General features: G+C 37.5%; 1 protein-coding gene across 1 annotated transcript in view; it reads left to right on the forward strand.

Annotated features, from left to right (window-relative positions):
* Positions 1-22,250, forward strand: part of MALRD1 (MAM and LDL receptor class A domain containing 1) — a 314,254-nt gene extending 292,004 nt beyond the window's left edge. Inside the window, exons 38-42 of the mRNA XM_064441822.1 lie at positions 9,372-9,454; positions 9,547-9,637; positions 19,461-19,536; positions 21,197-21,253; positions 21,843-22,250. Coding sequence (XP_064297892.1) covers positions 9,372-9,454; positions 9,547-9,637; positions 19,461-19,536; positions 21,197-21,253; positions 21,843-21,971 — 436 coding nt within the window. The 3' untranslated portion in view covers positions 21,972-22,250. The remainder of the gene's footprint in view (positions 1-9,371; positions 9,455-9,546; positions 9,638-19,460; positions 19,537-21,196; positions 21,254-21,842) is intronic.
* Positions 22,251-23,298: the final 1,048 nt, after the last annotated feature.

Genomic DNA, 23,298 nt, shown 5'->3' on the forward strand with positions numbered 1-23,298 from the left:
TTAACAGCAAGCATTAAGTTGTTGTTCCTCTTGCCTAGCTGTGTAACAGCTAAATGCACCTCCCTAATCTGAACTAGTCATCATGACACTGTTATAACCAATGGTAAAGGATCCAGATTAGGATTTCTGTCTTTATTTTACATAGTCTAAGCTTATCTGGACTGTCTCTGCGTACCTTCCATTTTAGGTTGTTAATGTTAGAAAAATTAAGTCCCACACTAAACTTTAAAACTGGTCACTGTAGTTCCATTGTGTATATATATTAAAAGCAATTAGATACACTAAGTCCTTCCTTCTAGCAGTTACCTTTTCTTATTCAACACAGGCTGTAATTAGAACCTTTCATCGTGGCTATAAGAGCAATGAGTAATCACAGCGTATCGTGCTGGGGACCTGGGAGTAGCTGATAGCACGTGCTGGGAGCAAAGAAACCAGAAAATACATGTAGAAAATGATTATGACAATGTAAAAATTTTCTCCCAAATTGCCATCAGTTAGCACTTTAAACTCTGCAATCTCTAAAGAGTTTCATTCACTGTTTTAAGGAGCTCTCTCCAGTACATATCATTAAGTTTTGGGCTTCTAAGACTTACTATGGCAAGGGCTCCCCCAGGTCAGTTAAGCACTATGTGACAAATAGCTTCCATATTATTAGTTTAAGATGTATTTCCTTTCATTTTGATGGAATGTTCTAGAGGATAAACAGCAACACACCATTTTTCTTCCATTTATCATATATCATTCTGTTTACCTTCATCATATCTGCTCCCACTCATCTTCTGTATAAATTAAATCTGATCATTTCAGTCTCTGCCATATGATTTTAATCACTGTAATCGCTAATGTCTTCTATCTTACTCTCTATGCATAGTGCATGCTTTTATGATACAAAGTGAGCAGTTACTTTCATTGAATAATCTATGAGGATGCCCTGATCTTTTCTCAGAGTACTTATATTTAATTTAGAATCTGTTTATAGCTCATATTACTCTGCCTCATGTTGACTCTTTTGTATTTGCCAGTTATGAATTTTAGCAGTTTCCAGAATAGAAGCATATATCTGTGCCCTCAAATCCAGGCCCTTGTTGTCACACACAGTCACATCATATCATTCTATTCAGAAATTTAGTTAGCTTTCTTTTATGACCAATTACGGGGAATTCTTGGCTTGCATATTCCTCTCTACTTTGCTGTGTTACTGGGAGTTTCCAGCACCTGAAGTTCTTCGAAGTACATGGCACCAGGTACAGAGGATAACAGCTGACTCTTCTGAAGAAACATACTATGAGAAATGCAGGAAAGATAAGAGCTTTGCTCTTCTGTTTGGATACGTTCTAATAATTTCCTCATAAATTTATTCACAGACAGTTTATACCCAATTTTTAATTGTACCAGTATCCTCCCTTAACCTTAAAAGCCCCTCAATGCCTCTGTTGTTTGTCCTCCAAGGTGTTTCTAGAGAACAACCACATGCCTTTCAGTAGACTAAACAAGCTGAACTCTTCTGGAATCTTCTTGTGAGACAGACTTCATATTTTTCTGCTCACCTTAGTAGTCCATGTCTGCACTGTCCCACCCTGACTTCATCTGTCTGAACAGGAATGACTAGAACAGCCCACAGTGTTTCAGAGAACACCTGACTCTCTCCAAGCGGTTTGATGTGCCCTTATCTACATGCTACAGTTTCATGTACTACTCAGGTTTTGTTTTTCTTTTCTTTTTTTCCCCCTAAGGTTACACAGTGTAGCTAACTTGTAGCCACTTGGTAATGTATCCAGATGTTTTTCTTCCTCTGCCACCTCCACCCCACGGTTCCATGACTTTAAGAAGCAGCGTACCAAAGTTTGTACATCTTTTCATTCCTGAGTTTGTTATTCTCTGGATTCCTTGCTAGCTGTGATGTTTGAATGCTTGATCTGAAGCTCTTGACATTCAAGGTAACCATCCACTTCACATGCCTTTTCCAAGAGAGGTTTCTCCTTGTCTCACATCTCCTCTGAGCTTAATCATGAATGAAATAATGTGACTTATAATTCCAGCCACAGTCATCAGGCAATAAGTTACATTCATCATAAGTATGATATCTTCTGAGGCCATTCATGCAACATTCGCTATTGGAATTTTGTATACTTTGATTCAGCAATAAAGACTAATCAGAGAGTATGATGTTTTATTTCTTTGAGTACATTGTCAGTAATAGCTAGACTGCAGACAGACAACTACATTGCTGAAGTAGAGGTTACTTTTTTCCCATAATGGAATGAAGACTTCTTGTTTCCATCATACTCATAAGCATCTAGTGAATCTTATTTTGCATAACACTGATTGCAAAGGCTAGTCAGCAGAGAAACTTCTTCTACACTTATATAGCAGAGGGATGTAAAATCTGTTTTCTGCAAAGAGCTGAGTTGTGCGTTGTGGTTTTTTCCCCTCGTATCCTCTGACATCACTCCTGGAGTAGTCTGCACTCCAATAGGTGTGGCACAGCTCCTGAATAATGTCAGCCCTTGTGTAATGATCCCCATGTAACATATTATAAACGTAGCAAATGTATTATAAACATCACAATGGCAAATTTGCATTCACACAGAAGATACTAGCTTGGTGCATTGTGGCAGATTCATAAGTACAGACTGTAGAGAATACTGCAAAGTGTGCAGTCATGCTCCTTATTTTAATGCACAGAAGACTATAAATACAATCATCCACATACTAATTCCTTAATTTACATACTACTAATACCATCCACGCTAAATGGCTGACTAACTGTTGGTGATTCTGAATGTAGACATGACATAGCAGATTAGGTTTTTCTGTATGACAAATGTTTCAGATAAAAATAAGAAAAGCAGGTGTGTCTCACAACAGAGAATACGTGTACTTTGGCCAAGAGGTGTTGGTGAGAATGGCAGACAGAGCTCTTGCAAGTAGGAATGGTTAGTTCTGTACTTCCCATTTATTAATTGTTTTCTGCCAGCAACTGAGTGAGCTATGTTATGGACACTTGCAGACAAAAATAGCAATTCGTGCTGGTTTTACTTTTATCACATGCTGAGTGTACCTCAATCCCATCTACTTATGAAATTTGTGTGGGGATGGCTGACCCCGACTGGCCAATGGCAGGTTCATTCCATACCATGTGACACCATGACCAATATATTGAGGGGGGGCAGTGGCAGCGCGGAGGCGGCGCGGCGTCGGGTCGGCGGGCGGCGAGCGGCTGCGGCGTGTGTGGTTCATTTCGGCGGTTCGTTCCCCCTCTCCCCTCCCTTCCCCCTCCCCCAGGGCTTTGCGCCTCTCGTTGTTCTCCTTTACATTGCATTTCTGTTGTTGTTTCTTTTAATTTTAATTATTAAACTGTTCTTATCCCAACCCACGAGCGTTACCCTCCTGATTCTCTCCCCCATCTACCGGTGGGGGAGTGAGTGAGCGGCTGTGTGGGGCTGAGCTGCCGGCTAAACCACGACAGCATCACATATGATTTAACATTTTTTTAACCTTTTATCACGTTCAACATAAAACATGAGGGCTCTTGAAAAAAAGTGAAACCAATACAGTATGTCGACAAAAGCTGACAACTTTCAAAAATAAAAAAGCAGAACACTGCTTTATACTGAACAACCTTAGTCAGTATGAAATATTGGTAATTACTGTTGTTGGGGGCAAAAAAAATAAATAAGAGAACAAAAACCAAACCAAACAGATTTCAGCATTCAATTTTCCACGTGCCACAAAATCTTCCTTGAAAATAAAGCTGGTTGGAACTTTTTCTTTCCAAGTTAATGAGGAACTATGTTCATGCTTGTTCTTGGAGGTCGTGGACTTGATTCCCTACTGTAAAGCTCTTCTCTTGTCATTTGCCCCTACCCAACAGGCTTATGTAAAACTGATGCACTGGAGTGATCGCATTTATCTGCCTCAGACTGGAGAAAATAATTGCACAAGTAAGGAATCAGATGCCAAGAGGAAAATGAGCAATCAAGTACACATCTGTACTTATTCTGAGTTTTGCATATGCTACCTGTAATGCAGCACAAAGTTTGATATTCTGAAATGCAGCAGTGTATCAGCCAGACATGTTCTTGTAAATTAAACCTGCCCTGAATGAACATCAAAACCAAAAAAAAAAATCTTATCTGGTTTTTATTTTTCATTCTGAGTGAGATGAGCCATAACCACAGGCACAGGACGCAGCAACACAGGCAATGCTAAGTTTGTTCCTCTGCATTACCAATATCTATATTAGGAAATAATGAGTTGGAAATCCTAGAAGCAAATTTGGAGGTTAACATTCTCCCCTCCAGGGTGACTTTCCTGTAAGAACTTGCTAATAGCAGAAGACATTTTGTCAGGCAGGATAGATTAGGATGTGCACTGGGATGGAAGTATTCAAGTGCTACTTCATCTGTCTTTCTCTCTTGCTCCTCCTGTTTCAACTATGAGGAGCTTCCTGTCTGAATGGATTGCAATGGCTATCTCTGTATTTCAGATAAGCTTAAGACTCATGTAAAATATGTTGCTGCTAATTAGTCAAGATGTAATTAGTCCAAGGTAATTAATTGTACATAAATATTGTGGAATTTTAGCTTCATGGCTCAAGTGATAAATTCAGAGCCTTTTCAGAGTTGTCTGTCTCTAAAATAAGATAACAGAAAAGAATTATTAAGGAAGCTCTCCAAAATTCCCATTACCCTCCTAATGAAGATTTAACACATTGCCCAGAAGACATGGTTGATCTGCGCTTTGTAAGGTCCTTCCACCGCATCAGCATTTGTGCATCCCCAACTGCCCTCATCAGAGAGGAAGCTAATAGTGACATTGAAGAAGCAACTTATCTGCCTCCCATGTGAAAGTAAAGCACGGTAATTACAGTCCATGCACAGCAGTGGGTAGGCAATTAAGAATGTTCTCCTTCATTAACTGGACTTCAAGTGAGCCACCTCTTGGGTGCATACCACAGGCTGCTCTGACCTACCTGGAGCTGTTAGAGTCATTAAAGTTCACTTCATGATTGCATGTGTCAAGGACTGCACAGTAGAAATTTGAAGTTTGACTTCATTTCCTACAAGGCTGCCTGATATTACTGCTGTTACTCACTGATACAGTTTTGCAGTAACAGACAAAGGACCAAGTCTGGGGGTTGAGACTGTATTATTGTGATTGCAAAAGCCCAGGAATATGTATTGTGTGCCCTCAATACAAAAAGGTAAGGAAACCTCTTCCATGTCCTCAAAAACACTATGAACTAATACCACACCTGGTTTGGAACTTGCCTTTCCCACCTTTATTCCTGATATTTTTGTTTTGTTCCTTGATGAAAAGAGGGAGACTTCTGTTCTTTTATCAATCACCCAGTCCTACATGCATTGGACAGAGTGAAAAGTATATGGGAAATGTCACGAGATGAGAATAACACCATTTCACACAGCTGCAAAGGACTGCACAGGCAGAAAGCTGCAAGGAGGCAGACTCAGAGAAGTGGGTACATGTATCTCATTCCTAAGGACAGTAGGTTCTGTTTTGTTGTATAAGTTTTGGTTAGCTTCGAAAATAGTTTGATTGCTTGGTTACAGCCTGAAATGGTTTCTGGATTTTTGTTTAATAGGAAATTATATAGGACTTATATCAGCTTCAGATCTGTCAACCAATCAAGTCTCAATCTTTTGCATTTTTGCATATACCTCCTATTATCCAATATAAAACCATGCCCATAATATTTATTCATTTTCAAAATACCCCTCAGCTTTTCAGTGGAGTGAAATAACTGGAGTAGCTTGTTTAAATTTATTTATATTTAATTTTAAATTATAGTCTAGAACTGTTATCTTCTCTAATCTGAGTTATCAGCAGTTACCGGTACCATTAAAAATCTTATTCTATTCTCTCCTCTCAAGTTAGAGAGCGATTTCTCTACCACAGCTATCACTGTAGTCAGCTAGAGTTTCTACAAAGGATAGATATAAAAGGATCAAAATATTGTAAGACATGTATAAAACAAGATTGTTTTGCATATTTAAGACAAGGTCCCCTCTATTCTGGGCACAGAAATGCTTGGCTTTGGTAAAAGCCAGAGGTAGTGCTTGTATCAGCTGAGAACCTTTTATTTTCTTACAGCTTCTCAGCTAGCTGTAACTCTTACTTTCTCTTGGGGTTTTGGCTTGTTTTTTTACTTGAGAAGACAGCATTTTGTAAGTAGTAACCTGGATTTTACATCAGTGGATCAGTGGCAGGGATGATTGATAAGTTCCCCTGCCAAAGATAAAAATGAACAAATACGTTGGGAATTCTTAACCAACTGATATACTCACTCTTCAAGCTTTTTGGTTTGCACTCCTTTGGCATCCTGGTCATTCAGGATTAGCTGTGTTGTCTTTATTTTCTTCATCTTTTTTGCCTTCCTCTTTCACGTCCCTAGAAATGGTCCCCATGCTTCATGCTTTACAGTATTTTTCACACCTATTTGGTTTTTAATTTGTCCGAATCACTTACCAAGTTTCAGAGATGCTATCTGCTCCACCTTAATCCATTTTCTACCCATTTTTTTCATAAGCAATGGCAGTATTATAAGGTGACACTTTTGGTACAACCTAGTTCCACACAGTGGAAAATCATTTCACTGGCCAAAATTGCACATGTTCACGGTCTGACTTCAGATTCCTACTGGTATGTGTCATGTAGCATAAAACAATACTGTTGGGATTGGGAGATTTGGAGGGGAATAACTGGCCAGACTAAGGTAGCTAGTAGTTGATTATAAAACCTGTATGTATGTATAAGAAGATAAACTAGTTATCTATGCAACTAAACAGTGCTTAACTTTTTATCCATAATTCAAACACAGCATGAATATGTGGAAATATTTATCAGGAAATGGAAGCATAGCATATGAAGATGTATTTGGTTATTACTGGGTAGTAGGATTCTCCCACACTCTTACAGTACACACGCTTGCTTTATGAAAATTACCTCCTCGCAGCTCTGAGGTGAGTCATGCCCCTGTGGCTCCAGAGGAGCAGATGGCACCTCTCTTGCCACCTTCTGACTAGTGCTTGTGCACAGCTGCAAATCTTTCACATTCTTTCTTTTACAGTCAAGTAAATTCTGCAGTGACAAGAAAGAGGGCAATTTTGGTTAAAAGCATATCTAGCTCAACACAAAATCTGGCAAATGGGGAGAAAGGAAATTATACAATCGAGAGCAATCAGAAAATGATTTTGATGGGTGATTACCATCAGATTGCAATGTTTCTACATGGATCCACAGGGCTTGATATGAACCCAACTGCAATTTGACATTTGTATAAAATCATCAGTCCGCATAAAAGAACAGCTTATGAATGACATGATTTTTTGTAGTATGCTGAAGAAGAAGGACTGAAGGGACCAGGTATTTTCAGTCACTGAATGCAATGCATCTCCAGCTCAGCCAGAGCTGTCAGCTGAAATTGTGCCACTTTTTCTTTAAAATGAGCATGTCAGAATATGCTACTAGCTCATCTCTAAAGCTAGGATTCATTAGTGTACCAATTACTAACCTTGAACAAGGTAACATTTTAACCAGAGAAAACTCATGTCAGTGCAGTATAATGGGTTAAATAAATCTCTCTCTGCCGACTGTCTTTAAGTAGGGCTGGTATTTTCCTCCCGGCATGTTCTCCACCCACTATTTTTCAGTTGACCCCTGAGTTATATCAAATCCCACATCAGCGTCTTTTGGTCTTCAGTGAAATCACTTTCCTCCTGTCATGTCTGAGACTGGGATATAGATATGATTTCTGACATGCCCTGATCCTTTCAGGATTCTCCTAAATTTCACTGAGGCTGCAGACTGATGTTTGGTGCTCCTATCATGCTACCCTTCCTCTCCCTATATCCACCATGCTCAGTCATTTTCTGGGAAAATTAAATACTCCTCTCCCTCCATAGTACCTCAATTAACTCAGTGTGCAAATGCTAGGATAAGGCACATAGGCAACGCCATGTGCTTAACCCTGACAAACAATACAAAGTTCTCTCTTACATGTTCAAATACAATAACCCTAATATAAAGATTTAATTGTGTATATGTGAAATTTCGTATTATACATTCAAGGGCAGGAGAGGAAACCACAATTACAAAAATATAAATTACTTTATAAAAATTGGTGACTATGAAAAAAATATTGGTGTTACAGTAAGAAAGCAATTCAATATACATTGTCCTCGCATTAATACAGTTTGTGAAACTATACAGACAGAAATCATGAGAAGTGAAACAAATTTCCCATTTATGCAACATTAGTAGGACTGAAACTAGATTGTTATACATAATTTCTTTCTGGAGGTCCTTTAAAAAAAAAAAAGGTTGAAAATTTATGAAGCTCATAATCCACGAGCCATGCAGATGATTGAAAAGTTGGTAGAAGTCATTCCAGTGTGACAATCAGAGTGGGGTTCAGCTCATCAGGTGGGGTGCCCGAAATTTAGGTGTCAATATGTAGCTATCCCTCTAACAACCCTTTACAATAGTCATTATTTAGGGTTTGCAAATGTAGCTGCCTACAACCATTTTGAGGCTCCCTGTGGTACCCAGAAGGGCTGTGTAGGGTGCTCCTAACTGCCACCTGTCTCAGCAGGAGCACCTGATGCTCACCTGGGTCTCCAAGGTCCCTTCATTTTGATGGAGAAGGCCACAATGAAAGCATGTAGCTAAAGTTAAGCCAGACAAATTAAAATGAGAAACAATATACACTTTTTTGGTGGCTGCGATTAACTGTTAAGCAACAAGTGTCAAGTGAAACATCGTTTGTGTCAGATTGTTTGTATTTTGGTTACTTCAATTCAAGACCGGACTTGAAACAAACATCCAATTTAGAATAATTTGACATGGCTGCAGTTGTTAGCTCAAATGAAGTGCTTTGGTTTTGAAGACACATTTGTTGAAGGGGTATCATTTTTACAAGAAAATGGAAAAGCAAAGGAGAGGCAGATTAGGTTGGGGGAGAAAAACATCTTTCTCATCTCTAATCATATATCTTTCTCTACATTAGGGTCCCAGATCCTCAGCTCAGAAATGTATTTAACCCTCACATGGGGGATAACAGAGAAATTAGTCAAATTTCTTTTGCTGTGGGATAACAATACAATGGCAACATGGGAAAGGGAGCCAATTCTAATCTTTGAACTTTGTTTTGTTTTATTTGTCTCTCTCTTAGGTTTGTTCTGTGTATTTCTCACATACCATTCTATTAACTTTGATGCTGCTCTTTGTGATTCCTGGGTGAGATTTAGACACTGGCAAAAGTGCTCAAAAGGATTTGCATTTCTTGTGTGCTTGTCACTGTTTATGATTCTTGCTTCTCCCTTTTTCAGAATTTTTTTTTTTATTCACAGATGTGGAAAAGAATGGAAAGGAAACCGTTGCCACATAAGTACTAAGCCTCTTCAGACTCCATCTTCAAGTCTCCTTCGATATGGTGGGCCTGTAAAAAGAAAGAAACATCTTTCAATTCATTCTTTGACTGTCTCCTTTTACTTATTTCTGTCTTTGATTGCTCTGATTTTGCAGATATTTGGATTGGGTTTGGTATAAGTTTCTTGCTGATTAAAATTACAGCTGCTGCCTTGTGTTTCCTTTCAAAGAAGAAAGTGCCAGAAACGTAAGTGAAACTTTTATTTTGTGTAAAGCAGACACAAATGTGGCACAAAGCAATGGTTAACTGCTCAGCCTCTTCAGTTTCAACTTTTAAATATCCCCACAGTCTGTTTGCCTACATATGCAACACTAAGCATAAACCTAGCTTTGCAACTAAAGCTAACCTTAGTGGACCCCAGCCTGGAAACAATGAGTTACAGTTTGACCGCCTAGAATGTTGTGATTGCAATGTTGTACAATTATTCCTAAATTATAAAATTCGCCATTTATCTGCCTTAACAGCACTAGCCCCGATTTTTGTACATGATAGTTAAATATGAAAAATAGAAGGTATTTATAGTTTCTTGAAACCTCCAAAGGCCAAATTAGTTTTTTACCAGAGATCCACAGCTCCTCCTGAAGCTACTGAGTACCACATGCACCTGGGGGGACATTTTTGCCCTAAATATTTCAATATTTACACACATTTGAGAACTTGCGCTGTGATAACTGAATGGAATAAAGGGGTGGGGGGTGGGGGTGAGGGAAGTTCTATTTTGAAATACTAGGGTTTTTCATAAAAAGCCTTAATAAATGGGAAAAAATGCAAGTTGTGAGACTGCAGAATTACACAACTTTTTTACAAATTGTAGTGTTTGCCTCCTCCCCTTGACTTACTACAGACACACAATCTGATTTTCTGTTTAATATTTTATTAGTCATCTTAATCAGTGTTCTTTAGATGTGTCTCACCAATGCCACCTTATCTGTTCCTTCTACCCATTTCCCCTACCACTTCGACTCACACCCTTTATCCAATACTGCCCTCTTGCACTAGGATCATGCCAGTAAAGACCTCTTGGCTTGTGGTACAAGGACCTGTCTTACTTGTGGTGAATTAATGCTGTAGATGATTATTTTTTTTTCCAAATCTATATTTCTTCCATCCAGTAATATGCTGCTATTAGTACTCTGCAAATAGCAATTAAATTATCTTCTGACATCATACAGCAGAAAGTGAATCCTCAGTAAAGGAAAAAAATCTGAAAAATCAGTGATGGTTTATTTCAAAATTTACTTCAAGTGCTTTGAATAACAGTACTACTGGTAGTAGAGATATCTCTGCATCCAATTATTTGATTTCAGAGATTTTTTTAAGATATGCTTTAGACTGGCAGTTCATTATTACACAGATATATTTCCTAGCCCCTCCTGCCATCCCTCTGATAATCTCTGCTTTCTCTCTCCTCCCAAATTTAAGATATTTAAAAAAATAAAATTTCTGTTTCTTATTTTCCTCTAACAATTGTATTTCTTCTCTGCCCATCTACTGACTTATTCTGCTAGATCCTTCTCTTTCAGGAAGTACCTACCACGGTCCCTTCCTCCCTTTCAGCAATTCCTGTTGTGCATTGCCTTGTCCATTTTCATGTTGTTAGATTTCCCTTACCCCTCATTTTCTTCTCCAGAATTCATCTTCAAAGCTGTCTTTTTCCCTTTAAACTTGTGCTTTGCTATAGACCTTTCTCTCTTTGGGGATGTTGTTATCTCACAAACTATCTACTAAATTGTGCAGACTCCTGTCCTGACGTTATTGCTGCTGACACATCTCCTAACACTGCATGCTACCCCTGACAGGTAGAGTTGTTTATGGACACAGAAGAAAAATGTTGAAGAGGGAACATTCAATAGTTGTCTAACTGTTAATTGAGTGCATAGCTTCACCTACTTTCTTTATGTCTGCTTCCTCTTCTGTAAAGTAGGAATAATAGCATTTCCTTATCTTACTTCACAGGGGCTTTAAGACTTAATTCATTCACATTTATACAACCTGCTACAGTACACATATGCAAAGGCACCTCAGAAGTGCAAGATTAATTGCTTTGTAAGAGCAGCTTCATTTTTTTTGTTTGTTTGTTGTTTTGTTTTTGGTAATTGCAATTAATACCTTTGCAAAAAAAAAAGTCTAATATTTTTCTCAAAACATGTTTGATGGTGTTTTAATCAACAACCGATTATTTTTTCTTATGCTACTTTCCTGTGCTCTAAACAATCCCGTTTACATTTTTCTTTCATAAACATCTGCTTAAGTGTTACTGCACTGCCATCCACTTCTAAACACAAACTGTATCCACGGAATATTTTTTCCTTTCTTGTAATTATCCATGCTAAAAAAAAAAAAAAAAGTCATTTTTGTATATGAAAAGGAACCCTGTTGCAATAAGTTGCCAAACACTTAAGTGTCCTATTAGGTATGGAATAAAATAGGGTTAAATGAGGATCTTCTTACTATGGCACTAGGAAAATATTACAGCCCTGACATGAAGATAATCAGAGCTGTGAAATAAGGGGTTAGACAGTTTTCACAACAAAGCTTATTCTCATCTTTATTGTTTTCACTGGAGCTGCCAAAATGGTAAACTATGACGATGGAAATTTTTGTGGTCCAAGTTTTTGTCTATTAGGAACTGACTATGATTGTCAAATCATTTTGCCCGTGGTACAGAATATAAATTTTTATTTTGTTTTTAATCACAGTTGACTTAACATGTAAGTTAAAATCCATTTTATAGGCATCGTATCAAGAAATAATCTCGCTAATAAATGGTGATTTGATTGAAATTGTGAAACTGAAAACAATTAAATCTGAAATTTTGAATTTGAGAAGACAAGCTCATCCAGGCAGTTTTTCTCTCCCTCTTCCAATACCTAGTGCCTCACATGATTTGGTATACAAAAATCACAGCTGGAAATATAGTAGTAAATTAAGGCAAGTTATCACTTAACTGTTTAATCAGTAATCAGAAGTGACTAGACAAAATGCAGCCAACGTTATCATACTGAAGTTTGGATCTTTAAGATAAAGCTTTAGAATAAGAAGTGACTCGTGTTTGTGTAAGTCTATAAAATGTACAATGTGACAGCACCACACAGAGGCATGAGATTTTACTCCTGATTTCTTTTTAAGGGGATTTCATGAACTAGAGGAATTTAACTGTGCACACGAATGATACTTTCCTACAATTCATTTTCATTTCAAAGGCTTTCCTGGGTCATGGTGTTTTCTTAAAGTCTTTAGGCGATAGAGGCACTCTAGGAGTGCCTGCTTGGCCATTCTTTCACAGGGCTTTCACATGCTTGAGCCAATATTTACTGCTTTTTGATAAATTCTTTTGCTAGTTATTTTTTAGTAATTTCTATTAGTGCCTCCTTTTTCCTTACTGGTATAGAACCACACATGCAGGCATTAGCAGATTCTCCTCTACAGGTGCAGTATCAGCTGTAGGTGCTAGCTCCCTGGACATTTTAAAATGGAGTGCAAGTCCATCTATGCCTCAATAGAAATAGCACAGGAATGTGCAGAAGAGCTGGAGGAGAAGTTTCACAGTTCAATAGAACTAATTTTTTTCACCAGAAAACCAAGTAGCAGGCAGTAGGGGTAGGCTGGTGACCCCTTACACAATTTCTGGCTAAGAAGTTGTCACTAACAGCAGTGAGTTTGAGAGCTACGTTTGTCCCTCTTTTTCTTTACTGGAAAGATTGATAGTGCCTTAACCCCTCCTTTCAACCCCCAAAGAATGTGCTGCTTCCCCCTTGCTCTCTCCTTCTTCTCCTTCCTTAGCAAGAATTTCCTCTCTGATCTGCAGGCTTTAAACTCTTCAGTGCCTGAGTAGGAGTTGCTGGAAGTCATCATATAAGTTTATTTTCTAATGGACAAAAGCAGCTCGCCACATGGCTTGGCAGCAGTCTACTTCATTACCACCACGGCATTCAGACATGCAAGCTACTTCCCAGCTGCCAGCTGAGGATATGTGAAACTTCTGCATAGAAACCCCAAATCAGAGGAAGTTTATAAGTTTCTCACATTGCTGCTCATGCTCCAGAGATTATATTTGCTAGTCCAGCAGGGAAGGCTGCTGGTTATTCCACTCCTTCAGTGGCATCTGTCCTTACTAACCAAATAGAAGCAAAGCTTCATTTCAGCTTCCATTTTATTGCAGCTGCCTTCTCATGCTTCATTTTACTTTAAAAAGTGAGAATCAAACACTTTTTGCCCAGCTAAGCTATGTTTCTTTGCTGTTGCCTCCAAAGCAGTCAATGTCCCTGGATCCTTTCAGCTTGTTTCTTTCCTATTCTTGATCTGCGCCATCAGCTGCAATGCTAATGTACCTCAGCCATTATCAGTCCTGTCAGTCATAATGAACGCAGAACATAAAATTTTCCAAAGTGTATCAATAATGTATCTTGCCACACAGGCAACAGAGTGAATTACTGAGGTGGTCTGAGAAAATATTTTTAAATGATAGAAAATCATAGGAAAACAGGACCTACAGAGGCCATTTTTCATCCTGCCACAGGACAGGCTGAATCGTATCATTTCTGGGTTTGCACTTCAAGACCTCTAGCAACGTGAATTCGATGGCATCCTCAGGCAATTTTGATACCTTAGGTAGAAAGTTTACTCTTAGGTTTTTTTCCAACTGCTGATATGTCTGTTTACAATTTAAGCTCATTCCTATTCACCATGGACAAGAACAAATCATTCCCTTCCTCTTTGCAAAAAGCTTTCTACGTACTTGAAGGCAGTTGTCATGCCTCCTTGCAGGCTGTTTTCGTTAGGCTAAACAAGCTCAGTGCTTTCAGGCTTTCTTCATGGTTAAGATTTTCTTGTGATTATGATGATTCCCAGTTGCTGTCTCCAGGACTTTCTCCAATTAGACCATACGCTTCTGGAGGCCCTGTGCGGAGGAGCGGATAGCATATTCCAAGGGAGGCTCTCCAAGTGGATCTGAAGGACTGCCCGAGTTCATTGCTGGCTTTGCCTCTGTTCTTATATCCCAAAGTGATAAACAGAATGACAACAGAATGGCATTTAGTCAACAATTTTCAGCTTGTGAACTCAAATGGAGACAGACACTGTTCTTCTAGAATGAGAGAAAAAGGTGTGGTTTTATGACAAAAAGAAAAACTAAACTAGGAAGCAACAGCTATAACTGTTGTTTGGGAGTAATTTTATTAGTCTAATGCTGCTATCCAAATCCATTTCTTCTTCTATAGAATATTTTTTTCTGAAGGATGAAAGCCAGTGTTATAATCAGAGGTCTTCAGTTTTTCTGAAATGTACATCTCAAAACCACCACACATAGGAAAGTTTGCAAGGAAACAAGAGGTGACATGCTGAAAGAACAGAACAAATCTCTTCATCTATAGCCTTCAGGATCACCAAGATGAAAGATCAAAGGACTGATTTTCTAAAAAAAAATAGTTTCCTAAAATGGCTCAAAAGGTACAATGTGCGAACCTAGGAAACCCAGACAGCATATTAACAGCCTAATCAAGCATCCAAGTGACTTGTAGATGATTCTAAATGCAGCTTTTGGAAAGTCTGCCCTCCTTACATCACACCTCCCGTTTCCTCTGTGGGATGTGCAAAATATAGCCTACTTCTACAAACCTAAATTTAGTTTATAAGGTTTTATAAATGCTTTGGAAATTGAGGTCTTGATGAAAGATCAAAGATCAAAGATCTTTGATGAAAGATGAAAGATCAAAGGACTGATTTTCTAAAAAAAAATAGTTTCCTAAAATGGCTCAAAAGGTACAATGTGCGAACCTAGGAAACCCAGACAGCATATTAACAGCCTAATCAAGCATCCAAGTGACTTGTAGATGATTCTAAATGCAGCTTTTGGAAAGTCTGCCCTCCTTACATCACACCTCCCGTTTCCTCTGTGGGATGTGCAAAATATAGCCTACTTCTACAAACCTAAATTTAGTTTATAAGGTTTTATAAATGCTTTGGAAATTGAGGTCTTGAGTTATAGTTTCTGTTTAGAACAGAAGCTTAAAAACACCTATAAAGAGTTCTTTTAAGGGATTAATTTAATTAGTATCTTAATTGTAATTGAATCTTTGGCCCACTAGGATTTAGTCATTGTTGTTATGGACCTGATGATAAACATTCTTCTAGTACTGTATTTCCTACCACTTTGTGTACTGTCTAAAAGAAAAATTTGATTTTTCATTGAAAAGTACAAAATTCTGCATTTTTGCATCCAAACAATTAAAACTAGATGCTTCAGTATTCCATTAAAAAGCATGATGTTACTCAACAGTCCCTTTATACACTGGCAGGTATTTCTCCCATCTCTGTGAAGCTGCAGTGGAGAAACCTATGACAAGGCAGTAGTTTTTGCTACTAAAGAATGCAAATGAGCTTAGCAAATCTATGACCCATGTGACCTCATCCCACGATGATTAATCCTCTCCTTTCCTACTGTGGTATTTCTGGTTATGTTAGAAAACCCAGTTCTCTCTGAGCTGCCTTACCCACATGTTTGAGTCTTTATGGCTTTTTTTCTAAACCATCCGATGCTTGGCATTTTTACCCCTAACTATTCCTTGCTTGGTATAGTGTTCTGAACTTGCCATTTATAGGTTTTCTTCATAAATGAGATTTATAAACATTTCACATTGATTAATTATTCTGGACCATAGTTTTTGTGAGTAAAGAGTTACCCTTGCCCTTACTGTATAGTGGTAACACATATATAACTTTCTTCCCATGATGAGACCTTGTGATGGGCATATTGCTCTCTGCTGTAGCAATAAGCTATCACTTTCTGTCAGGGCAATGTTTCACTTAAGTAACAGCAAGCACTGCAAGAATCAGCTTAACTCAAGACACTGCAATACATTTAGTTAAACTGCCCAATCAAACAGTTTAAAATTAGTGTGTAAACTGATGACCAGATGGCAGCGCTCACTCCTCTGACTAATACTGCACTTTTGTGCTTTCCTCAGCAGCCTCTATATTGGTGACAGAGTACCGGAGCGGGCATACCATTGCTTGGCTCTAATAAAGAAATCTCCATATTTCTTATTAACTAAAGATCTGATGTGTTGCCTTTACTTCTAGGGATGTATGCACAACATGTAAAGTAATCTGAATATGTCATCTCAGTTCCCAAGCACAGACTTCTTCAGGCAGCTACCACCTCATCCAACTGGTGGATTATAGCACTTGTGTAAACATGTGATTAAATTTTCACTTGTACATTCTTTGAGATGTTTTAAGTCATTCAAAAATATTTCAGAAATTTTTAAGGATAATTATTGGTATCCCTTAGAAAAAACTGTTTTCTACTTTCACAAACAGGGTGTAACCATACAGGAGTTGGACTCTATGATCCTTGTGGGTCCCCTTCCAACTCAGGACATTCTATGATTCTATGATTATGTCTGTATAGATACATTCATATATATCCACCTATGTGCATATATGTGTAACATATGTTACATGTAAGGTAATATATTCAAAGTGGCTTCCAAAGCCCTGCTTTGACAAAAAGGATCATAAGAACAGAAGAGAACTTAAGAAAGCTTATTCTCCATTCACCTAAATCTGGGGTGCATAAATTCAACCACTGCCCATATTTTTGGCCGTAAAATTCCCATGATCCCTAAGATTAGGTGCTCAACTACATACACTCTCTCATGATTCAGACCTAAAGTGGAGTGAAATCTGCTGGACAACCTGAGCAAGACTCAATTTTCATGCTTGAGAAAACCTCACACACATAGACAGGATCAATTTCAGCACTAAACACAGCAACCACAGACATGCTGTTGAAGAACTCAGCCAGCGCTCTCTTTGGTGCCCACAGTTTGGCTCAGTATCCTGCTGGTTAGTTATTCTCCTTGCAGAGGAAGCTGGAGATCTGTGTTCAGAGTCCTTCCTGCCCTCAGGACAGACCTAAGTAGTCAGTGTGTTCTTGCCCAAGTAAGCAATATATATGTCTTGCACAAATTGTTTAAGTTCAATGGGGGAGTGCTGGATGAAAGAGAATCAGACCCATCCATATCCTTCTAATTTCCTATTGGCACTTTAAAGGTGATTCCCGCTGTGTATTGTCTGGCTTGCGTTGCCCTTTGGAAGTCTCTCCACTGACTGTAAGCAGAATCGATGCACTAAATTCTGTATCATGCTGTTAGGCCATACAGTTGGTTTGTGATGTCTAAATGAGACACCAAAATTAAGGCATGCAAATCTGGCCCTTTGGGCACTAGTTTAGAAGCAGAGCCAAGTTACTTAAAAACTTCTTATCTGAGTTTGCTTCTGGCCTCAGGTTTTGTGAGCCATGGGGTGATTTTAGAGTAAAAAATCAATTCTATGTATATTTTGTGGAGTTTTTTTCAGGAAGATTAGTATGCAAATATACACTTAGGAGGAATATAAATAACCTAACATAGCTTCACTAAACTAACTAAAAGCATCAGAATATAATGATTTCTTATATTTAAGATTAAGATAAAATGAACAAATCAACGGGTTCAAATATTCAGCTCTCCACAGAGCTGTGTCAGGTAATCAAATGGAATTATGAGACTGGCATTAGAAGGCAGTCTTGTTGTGAAAGATTTTAAGGAGATATGTCTGTTTTAGTTTAAAACCCAAACTTAGATTCTTGCACTGATTTAACTCATACAGTGATATATTTCTGTGCTTTCATCTTAAGCATCCATTCTGATTTTTGTTCTTTGCAAAAGAAATGTTGCAGCTCCCCTGTGGCTCTCACTGAGGAATACCACCTTCCCTTCCCAGCACCATCATCGGCTGTGTCTCCATGACTGCTCTTGTCCCCTCAGCCCTGCATGGCACAGTAACACAGAGCTGTCTGTCAGTTCCTAGGGAGACACTGCTTAAACCATCTGTAGTAGCACCTTTGGAATAGAAACACTTTTAAATACAAAAAAATACATCTCTCAATCATTGAGATTGAATATTAGCTTTAAGGAAATTTACATTTTAGAATACTGTACAAACACAGCTTTCTGTATTCACAACGGCGTGTATAGACTCTTATTCATAAAAGCATTAGTGATAAAAAAACCCAACTAAATGCATGTCTTCAAAAGCAAAGATTAAGAAAAGGAAGTGTGCTTGTGCTTCATTCTTGAGTAATTTTAACTAATGCAGCTGTTGCTTTTTATATGAGTTTGGAACAGTTTTGGTGATTTCAAGCATTGTGGAGTATTAGCAACCAGTCATCTATATAGAAAAAAATTAGGTGTAGCAAAAAGTTCCATCTCCAAATTTCCTTTGCTTTTGAAGAATTAATGGGATTAATTGCACAGGTCATAAGTGTTTCCAAAAAAAAGGAATATCTGTCAGGAAAGTATATCTTTAGATTTCTAGCTGAGGTAATGGACATGAGACCCATAATTAGTACAATTTGTCCTATTCATCTATTATAAATTACTTAAGGCGTTGTGTTCATTCATGAAACCTTTGCATTCCAATAACTTCAGCAATTCCTTAAATATTTCTGATTTTGTAGCAGAAGACATGGGGAGCTTCTATATCTTTAAAACTAATTCTGATGATTTTGACTTTGACCTAAAATGCAAGTGCTTTCTTAATTAATTGGAAAAAAGAGTTCTTATAATATATAAATAACTAAAGTGTCTTGAGCTTTGAGCCTAACAAAACACAGGAAGAACATGATCTCGTGACATGCAAACACATTAAAGCAATGCAACTTTTTAGCTAATATCATGTTTTGTTTAACGTAAAGCACTGTACCTGCATTTTATGAATACCTAATAGCTATACGCATGTCCAAAAGCATATATATTTTTAGCAGCAACAAATGAAAAATTATTATTTTAACCTACACACGCCTTACACAGAACACGTAATTTCATTCATTTCAGTAGAGCTTAGTTGGAAATATATTTAGCCATCTATATTTTTTGACTCAAGTCTTTTCAACCGGAAACTGTTTGGTTCTTTGACAACCTGTGTGATATTGTGGGTGTTTTTGTTGTTTGCTTGACTTTTCAAGGAAACTGGAGGAAACCGCTAAGGTTTCATTTGCCAACCCATTGTACAAAGACCTTACTTCATCTGGGAAAGTAAAGGTAAGTAGCAATAGGTGCTCCTATGCATTCAGAAAAATGTGAGGCTGTAGTCCTCAAATAAGCTTTCCATTAAAATGAACAGTGTTATCCCTCACTGAATGCTTTTTAATAAAAGAAGTAAGGATTAAAAATTGCTATATCGCTCAGATCAGTTCCAATGCATTTTCAAAAGACAGACAGATTTGAAGTCAATTCAGTTTTAAGAACATCTTGGTGTTTATAACTAATACTGACTGTGGGCTGCTAAATCTGAGAAAAATTTCATTTTGGATGAAACATTTAACCAGACATACAGAAGAAAAACCTCACTGAGACTTGTCTACTTTTTGCTTCTGGAAAAAAAATACAAAGCAAACATCCAACAACAAAAACCAACAACATCACAAATGCAAAATGCATGATTCAGCACCCAAGTTGCCTTTGCACACTCACTTAACTTTAATAAAATAGTTTATAACTCTTCCCAGTACCTTGAATGTACATTACTATTCCCATCCCTGTAAAATTCACCTTGACACTGAACAAACACTTGGTCACACATTTCTCTAATACCATTTGTCCATCATAATTTAGAGACTGCTAGAATAACAAAGAAGTTTGTGAATAAAATATGTATCTAAAAGTTAACATATTGCAACAAAAGATTTAAAGGCAAGATTTAATTATCAAATGACAGTGCTAGCTAAAATTTATGTTTTACCTATAACAGGAGAAATATGAATGACTTAAAATGCAGCTATCTCTGCTATTTGATTTATCATTGAAAATAATATAGAAAAAGCACCTTGGAGGTAAAAGGAGAAAAAAAAAATGTTTAAAACATCCTTCCTGCCCTCATTTTGATATTACCCTTATTAGCATTGAGAGAACTAGTCTTGGTTTGAAATAGAAAATAAAACTTCCTTGTCGTTTCCACAGTCAGTACTATAAGATTCCACTGCAGCTTTGAACAGGATTAACTATGACATGTCATTTACTTTCTATAAAAGGTTCCTTACACCTGATTTTAGAGATATTAGACCAAATTAATTCACTTACAGGTTGGGGTTTGCAAGAGCTCCAAGTTGGAAACATTCCCATCACAATCATGTCCAATTTATCAGGACATTTTTATTTTAGTTAAAATAGATTCCTGACAGGCTTCATTTAATAGCAAGTTGAAAAACAGAAGCACAGTGTCAGGAGAGACATTTTCACAGAAGACAGCCCCAGGCACTGTGATTGAAGTCCGGTGCTGTACTAAGTTTTCCTCTATTTTGTTTAAGACTGGGAAAACATGTGTTTTCACTAATTCTTCCTTTAAAAGGGAAAACAAGAGTTATGAGTTTTTTCTAAGTCTGATGAGCCTTAAATCTGAATGGTGTATCACCAATCAAAAGATATGATAAAACACAAGCAACAGCTCTTACCTCCAGCTGAATTCCCACAAGTTATGCACTCGCAGCATCTGTGTTTCACAAAGAAAGAACAATTCTCCCCAGACCTTTCTGAACACCGAAACCATGCAGGCCTAGCATTGCCACACACTTGCCTATAATATTGCCTCAGAGTTTTTGATCCATAGAGTGCGTTACTTGGACAGCCACATGGAAAGATATTTTCAGAATATTATTTGCAGCTCACTAAAAATATTCTGAAGAGGTTTTTTTTCTTTTTATAGTCTGCTGGGTACGCCACCTCACCTGCTGTTCAAATCAGTGTTTCTCCATGGCATGAGGTATGTAATAACATATTTCTCTTCTAATGCAGGAAACATGTTTGGCTATTAAATAAAATTAATTTACAGAAGAAAGGGAAAAAAGTCACTTAAAGTCAATCCAGTAAGGCAGATGCTGAAGAAAATGCTTAGAACTACAGAATTCCTACCTGAAGTGTTCGTATGCTCTCTTTTTGCATACATTCCTCATTCAAGAAAATTAGAACCAGTCATTTAAATTATAATACCACGTACCAAAATTAGCAACCCACTGCAATTACAGTACTGTACACAGGTTCTCCCAAAATAATACTATATGTGTGTTAGAGAAATTGCTCTGGAGACAAGTAAAACAAAGGTGGGAACAGATGCAGAAGAAGGTTAAATGACTTGATCAGATGTATGTGGTGGATAATGGTTTTGGTGGAGCTATGCTATAATTGCTATCAGCTGAAAATCTGGTCTAAAAAGTTTAGAGATTTTATAGTTTTCTGTGAAGTTAACATCACATGTTACTTCTGTAATGAATCTGCAGCCATTCATATGTTCATTCTAACAAATTAATTTAATAACTTGTTTTTTAAATTTCATTCTGTGTTTTTTCTTTTAGTATCCATTTAATGAAAATGTGAATGCTACTTCTTTTCCAAATCCTCTCTATGGTGAAGCATCAGAAGACATGGAGAAATTATGCAGTTCCTTGAAAATAGACATAAAACAGGATCAATATTTCTTGTAACTCTTTGCCTGAAAATTTGTTCTAAAATCTGAAAGTATGTCATGATACTGTAGCATTTGCAATATGAATGAGTAACTCTTCATAGAATAACTCTATTAAAATAATTATGTTCAGAAAGTAACTTTAGGTTAAAAATGGTATCCATACATCAGTAAAATATATATATACACATAGCCTTCTGTCATTTCTGTTGGTACAGAATGAGATTGGTGACTATAACTATGAATTCATTTTACATTTGTACAGTTCAAATTCCAGTATGTTAATAAAATCTTTAATCAAATCCAGATTCTTGAGGTTTGGGAATCATAATTTTATGTCTATTATTTGAGAAATGATGACTTAAATATTTCTGGAATTTTGCATTAGAAAGGGAATTTAAATAGCTATTTTAGTGTTCCAAGGGGCAGAAGCAAAAGAAAAGTCTTTGTATAATTAGAAACATATTGAGCTAAATCAAAAATGGTCATGAATCATGGATTTGCATATCAGCTCAGCATGTGATTCATCAGTGTGACATACCCGTATGTACAATTAATTTTTAAAAATGTCTGTTATTAACCTTGACAGCCATATCTGACCCAATTCACTTCTGGTCAGCTCTACAGTGCTTACCACAGCGCTACTGATATATTTAGCTTAGTGGTTAACAGAGGGTGGAAACTAGCATGTTCAGGAAACTGTATTTCTGCTGAATAGGATGGCCTCCCACACAGCTGAAACTTATGTCGTCCCATGCCTACTTCAGAAAGACATTGGTGGGTAATTCTGGATTGCCTCCTGATTTTGAGTGTCATCCTCTGTGATTCCAGGCATATAATAGTGTTCACACTTTAAATAACCTGACAATATATCATCTTCCATAATGCCCACTTGAATTATATGGTGGACATTTTTAGCTTGAAGGCTTAAGTGTTCCTGCTGTGCTTGTGTTTTCCTCCCTTGCTGTATTTCTACAGCCTACTTAATTTTAAACCCATTGGCAAGTTTCAAAGATACTAAACTCCTTCATATTTCATAAAAACGGATGTCTGGATAGTAGACAGTATCTCTGTTAATACCTTCATTCAAAGAAAGCTGAAATGCTTGACATTAGACTTTCAAGACTCCAGACAGAAAAACACTCTGAAGCCTAGCTTCACCCCATCATGCACGGGACTGCTTGGTTTCCATTTTGGTTTGGTTTTCTTCCACTTTTTCTTAATAGCATAACAGTTGTCCACAGCTCTCTACCTGGGGCCACAGAACTACTTTTTGACTTAGGTTTTCTTATCTGACTGGAATGTTGTTTCATGGGTAGCAGAAGTAACAAGGCATGATTCCCATA

The sequence above is a fragment of the Phalacrocorax carbo genome, chromosome 2 (assembly GCF_963921805.1).
Source record: "Phalacrocorax carbo chromosome 2, bPhaCar2.1, whole genome shotgun sequence".
NCBI classification, from domain to species: domain Eukaryota; kingdom Metazoa; phylum Chordata; class Aves; order Suliformes; family Phalacrocoracidae; genus Phalacrocorax; species Phalacrocorax carbo.